Here is a 5,896-nt window from a genome sequence, read left to right on the forward strand (position 1 = left end):
GAACAGCAAGGGTTAATTTGTTTCTAAAAGCCTGTTGGTGACAAAGTTTCCTTCAATAGCCACTGTGTCTGGAACCAGGAGACACACAGGTTGGGAAACTGAAGACATGTACCACACTGCTCCATAACATGAACAGTATACCCAAACAGAGATAAGGGATTCTGCAACATTGGTATCAGGTCGAGCGCCCAGCTGCAGAACCATTGGGATTTCCAGCTCTGGTGGATAGATTAAATTAGGAGACTGGTAAATAACAAAAACAAGATGTGTGCATTTGATGGGTTTGAGGTATATGCTGACAGGACAGAATGTGGACAATATGATGACCACAGGGAAACCAATCAACAATGCCTGGGAATGAAGGGTCATCAGAGGAGAAAAAGGATACAAAAGGAGGGATTTCAGAGCAGCAAAGGGTCCCAGAAGGGAGAACCCAGGACCACCATGGACGGAGGGCACACCACCAGCCTGTGTCATCTACCCCACTGGGAAAGGGTGGGCCTCAGCCCTCGGCCTCCAGGATGCTGACATCTGACATTCAAGAAAGAACCTCAGGGTGAAGCTTGCATACTGGACAGATGTACCTTCCCTCTGTGACAGTTCTAGGACTGGTAGATATAGCACTGGGGGTGTTATATTGCTTGCCTTGCCTACATTATTCTTAGCTACTATCACTGTGTATCAATAAAATTCACCTATTATTGAATGGAGACATCATGGTCAGCCTGATGGTTTGGTTCTGCCCAGAACAAGGTGTCCGGGTCATAAATCCAGTGCCAACAAATACTTCTCTGCAAGGTATTTCTACCCCTGAGTTAATGTTCCCCAGAGTTAAGGTTTCCACACCAGAATTCATGTGTGTGGCCAGAGCTAGAACAGTCTGCCGGGCAGTGAGATGGGGGCTATGGACACAGTAAAGAGCATTAAACAGGAGGGAGGGTCATTAACACCTGCGTAATGAAAAGTTTGGAAGGAACCAGGTGATTCTACTGAGCCATGAAGTCAAGAGACTCCCTCAGTGCTGCCTGAACAGAAATACTAGTGCTGCTCTGGGCAGTAGCTTTTAAGCTCTGGATGGAGCAGGAATCACAGGGAGGTGCAAGTGCTCCGGTGCACCCCCCAAGATCCACTCCTGTCTGTCTTCCCAATAGGTCACTCCGAATTTGTCCTGTTAGGAAGCAGAGAAGTCTTGGGAAAAAAGAATCTCCCTTACCACACCGAGCTCAGATTCCCTGGGCACTGCCGTGCCCCAGCTCAAGGTAGAAACCCTGGCCCCTGGCACTCCCCACAGGAGAGTGGCAGAGAGGGGCATCTCAGTACTGGAGTGTCCCTGGTGTGGGGAAGGGACCACCTTTCAGCCCAGGATGGCAGGCACCCCCTCACCTGCCTGGGGCATGCAGTTTGTCTAGAGCTCGGCGCAGGGCCCCTGCCACCTCCTGGTTGCGGAGACTGTAGATGAGGGGATTCAGCATGGGGGTTAGTGCTGTGTACAGCACCGTCACCACCCGACCATGCTCAGCTGAGTAGCTGGATGCTGGGCGGATGTAGACAGCAATGATGGTGCCGTAGAACAGGGCCACTGCAGCCAGGTGGGAACCACAGGTGGACATGGCCTTGCGACGGCCCTGAGCCGAGGGCAGCTGGAGCACAGCAGTGAGGATGAAAATGTAGGAACCCAGGATGAAGATGAAGGGCCCCATAATGACCAGGGAGCCCTCGGTGAAGATTACCAGCTCGTTGACATGGGTGGAAGAGCAGGCCAGGCGCAGCAAAAGCTGGACATCACAGAAGTAGTGCGGGATCTCTCGTGAGGAGCAGAAGGAGAGCCGAGTCAGCAGTCCCACATGGAGCAGGGAGTGGAGGTGGGACATGGCCCATGAGCCAGCCACCAGCCCAAGGCAGCGCCAGGGGCCCATGATGGCAGCATAGCGCAGTGGGTGGCACACATCCACATAGCGGTCGAAGGCCATGCAGGCCAGGAGGAAGCTGTCGGTGATGCCGAATGCCACAAAGAAGTAGGTCTGGGCCAGGCAGCCCACGTAGGACACGGCCCCATTGCCCCAGAGCAGGTCCAGCAGGGCTCGGGGCACCGTGGTGGAGGAGAAGGCCACATCCACGATGGAGAGGTGACCCAGGAGAATGTACATGGGGGCGCAGCGCAGGCGGGGGTCAGTGCGGGCCAGCAGGACCATGAGGGAGTTTCCCAGCAGGGTCAGCGTGTACATGGTGAGGAAGAGGGGGAAGAGGAGGCGCCGCAGCTCCGGCTGGGAGGAGAAGCCCAGCAGTATGAAGCCGGGGAGGCTGGAAGCATTTGTCTGCTCCATGGTGCTGCAAGGAAGACAAGGAGCAGAAAACAAAAAGGATTAGAAAACTGGGAAGATCTGGCTGAGGAGGGGAGGTTGGAAGAACTTGGATTATTTAGTCTGGAGAAGAGATTTAATCACAGTCTTCCTATACCAGACGGGGGGTCCCAACAGGGGGGTGAGAGACGACCCTCTGTAGCTGCAGGGGGAGGACGGGACAAGCAGTAACGATCCTAAATTGTAACAAGCAGAATTGCCTTTGGAGATGAGGGAAACTTTGCTTTCTCTGAGGCGGTTAAGAGTTGGAACAGGCTCCCAGCAGCGGGTGTAGAGGCTCCCCCCTCCCACGTGTTTAAGGGCAGGTTGGACAAACACTGGACTGGGGTAGTTTGGCAGGGGTGATCCTGCCTAGAGCAGGGCTCCTCCTAGACAGGCTCCTGAGGTCCTTTCCTACCCCAGGATTCAACTCTTCAGCCGATCATCATGAACAATGAAAAAGGCAATAAGATTGCTCTCCAGAAGCCTAGCAGAGAGGGAGGAAACATCTGGAGCCGGGGGACAACACAGGAACAAGCAGGGAATTGATACAGATGAGACATTTTTCACAGCAGAGCAGAGCTATTGTGTAGCGGCTTCCAAGTTACAGCAGTCGAGGCAGGAGACCCAGCTGTGGGGGGAGATTTCTGGGAGCAGAAGGCTCTTAAAGCTGGGAGATGGAGGCAGAACAACGTCTGCCTGGTCGGAGTTGAAGATAGACACCCCAGAAGAAAAGCGAGGTGCACGTTTAGACAAGGAGAGGAATGAAGGATGTAGAAGGTCACCTATGGTCCTGGCACATTCTCCATGCTGCAGAAACTTCATGCTGAGTGGGGATGTTTCTCTGGCACCATCCTCCAATGTTTCTGCAATGGCCAGGAGCTCCCGGCTGGGAATTTGCAGCCTCAGGGCTCAGGGAAGTGGACGAGGAAGTGCAGAAGGGTCTGAGGGAACTGAATCTGAATGAATGAACAGCAGTGAGGAAAGGGGTTTGCACTGGGCTACAGGGCACATGGACTGAGACCGTGGTCCCTCCAGGGGCAGTCAGAGGGACCAGCCATGCAGAACAGCTGATTTGCCCTCCAGAAGGGCAGCTCCTTTTCCCCTCCAGAAGCAGGGAAAGGTGGCAACTGTCCACAGCTTCCCCCACACCCCCAGGAGGAAACGGGGGTTGTGTTCGAAATATCATGGAGAAACTGTAGCAAAGTTTCTGTCCTGGCCCATGGTTGGTTGCTCACATGTCTCTTCTCCCCACATCCAAGCACATATAATCAAGTCCTTGACCCATCTCCAGTGCCCAACACCTCTTCCCAGTACCCCGCTGAAGCTGTCCTGATAGACACAGTCTGGACCTGGCATCTCTAAGTAAATCCTTTTGGGCTCTTCTCCCTGGTATCTGGAAAGTGCCATGCCTGGGATCCAGGGGTTATTGTGGGTCTCTCCACGAGATCCCAGGTTCAAACACCATCCATTGATTGCTAAGCCGGTGCATAAAAGAAGGGGTGAAGGGGGGTGCTGGTCCATCTACAGCCTCAGGGACACCCACATGGAAAAGCTGCACCCTTGAAAGGAAATTGTGTGGCAGGGAGGAGGGTCTAAGTGCTGTGAAGCAGGGTATGGGCAGCAGCTCCTATTAGCTACATTAAAACAGGAGGCAGAGTTGCCTTTGGCAGCCACTCTTCTGATCTAACTGCTATCTCCGTAAGATCCCTTAACAGCACAAGGGTGGGACATCATCCTAATTCTGCCCCTGGATGGTGCCGGGTCAGAGATGTGGCTGTTCTGCTGCTCATAAACTGCTACAGGAGCCAGAAGACAGAAGCATGGCATCGTAGCAGCTTGAATTCGCCTTCTGTGATATCAGTGCCATAGCTACATCCATCACCCCCAGGAAGGGAGGGACAAAGTGGGGCTCAAAAGCTCGATGTTTACAGAGCATGGAAAGGAGGATTCAGAAGCATGGGACTGGAGGAGGATCTGAGGTCAGAGCCCTGGTCTTGGCTCTGTCCCACCTAGGCTTTCCCCCAGCTTTGGGCATGGAGCAGCAGCCAGTGGCTGAGAGCAAGGGGGGCTGGCAGCCAGGATGCCTGGGTCCTTCTGTTGTTCATGGGAGGGGAGGTGGGTCTGATGAGTGAGAGCAAGAAGGGCTGGGAGCCCACACACCCCAGTGCTTTCCCAGCTCTGCCAGGGCAGTGGTAGGGGGTCTGGGGGCAAGGGGGCTGGTTCTACCCCAGGTTTAGGAGGGGAGGGAGGTCTAGTGGGGAGAGCGTCTGAGCCCATTCCCTGGGAAGAGTCAGAAACAGTCAGCATGGATTCACCAAGGGCAAGCTATGCCTGACCAACCTTAATGCCTTCTATGATGAGATGACTGGCTCTGTGGATGCGGGGAGAACAGTGGACATGATATACTTTAATTTTAGCAAAGCTTTTGTTACGGTCTCCCACAACATTCCCACAGGCAAACTAGGGTTGGATGAATTAAATTTAAGGTGCATAGAAAACTGGCATCATTCTCAGAGGACAGTAGTCAATGGCTTGATGTCTAGTTGGCAGCTAGTATCAAGGTGGAGTGCCTTAGGGCTTGATTCAATATCTTCATCCATGATCTGGAATATGAGATGAAGTGCACCCTCAGCAAATCTGAAGATGACAGCAAGCTGTGGGGAGTAGTAGATACGCTGGCAGGTAGGGCTAGGATTCAGAGAAGCCTTGACAAATTGGAGGATTGGGCCAAAAGGAATCTCATGAGGTTCAACAAGAACAAATGCAAAGTCCTGCACTTAGGACAGAACAATCCCATGAACCAGTACAGGCCAGGGGCTGGCTGGCTGGGCAGCAGCTCAGCAGAGAAAGGACCTGGGGGTTACAGTGGACAATAATTTGAATTTGAGCCAGCAGTGTGCCCTTGTTGCCAAGAAGGCTAAAGGCATCCTGGGCTGCACTGGTAGGTGTGTTTCCAGCAGGTCAAGGGAAGTGATTCTTCCCCTGTATTCAGCACCGGGGAGGCCACACCTGGAGTCCTGTGTCCAGTTTTGGGCCCCCCACTACAGAAAGGATGTGGACACATCAGAGAGAATGCAGCAGATGGTAACAAAAATGGTTTGGGGGCTGGGGGATATGACTTGTGAGGAGAGGCTGAGGGAACTGGGCTTATTTAGTCTGGAGAAGAGAAGACCAAAAGGGGATTTAATAGCAGCTTTCAACCTGTTGCAGGGGGTTGCAAAGAGGATGGAGCTGGGCTGCTCTCAGTGGGGGCAGATGACAGAACAAGGAGCAATGGGCTCCAATTGCAGCAAGGGAGGTTTAGGTTGGATAGTAGGAAAATCTTTCTCACTAGTAGGGTGGTGAAGCACTGGAGCAGGCTATCCAGATAGGTTGTGCAGTCTCTGTCCTTGGAGGTTTTAAAAGCCTGTTTCAAAAAAGCACTGACTGGGATGATGTAGCCGGGGCTGGTCCTGCTTTGATCAGGGGGTTGGACTAGATGTGACCTCCTGATGTCCCTTCCAATCACATTTTCTCTGATTCTATGATGGTATGAAGAGTATATTGACCATAAA

The 5,896-nt window shown here is 53.0% G+C and overlaps 1 protein-coding gene across 1 annotated transcript; it reads right to left on the reverse strand.

Moving 5' to 3' along the window:
• Positions 1-1,379: 1,379 nt before the first annotated feature.
• Positions 1,380-2,324, reverse strand: LOC102382007 (olfactory receptor 1K1-like). Its single transcript, XM_006032745.1, has one exon. It carries the CDS (start codon positions 2,322-2,324, stop codon positions 1,380-1,382), a length of 945 nt encoding a protein of 314 aa, XP_006032807.1.
• Between the last annotated feature and the right edge of the window lie 3,572 nt (positions 2,325-5,896).

Source organism: Alligator sinensis, unplaced genomic scaffold, assembly GCF_000455745.1.
Source record: "Alligator sinensis unplaced genomic scaffold, ASM45574v1 scaffold463_1, whole genome shotgun sequence".
NCBI lineage: Eukaryota > Metazoa > Chordata > Crocodylia > Alligatoridae > Alligator > Alligator sinensis.

Excerpts from the sequence above, each read along its gene's own strand:
- LOC102382007 (XM_006032745.1), bottom strand. The coding sequence starts at position 2,324 with ATGGAGCAGACAAATGCTTCCAGCCTCCCCGGCTTCATACTGCTGGGC.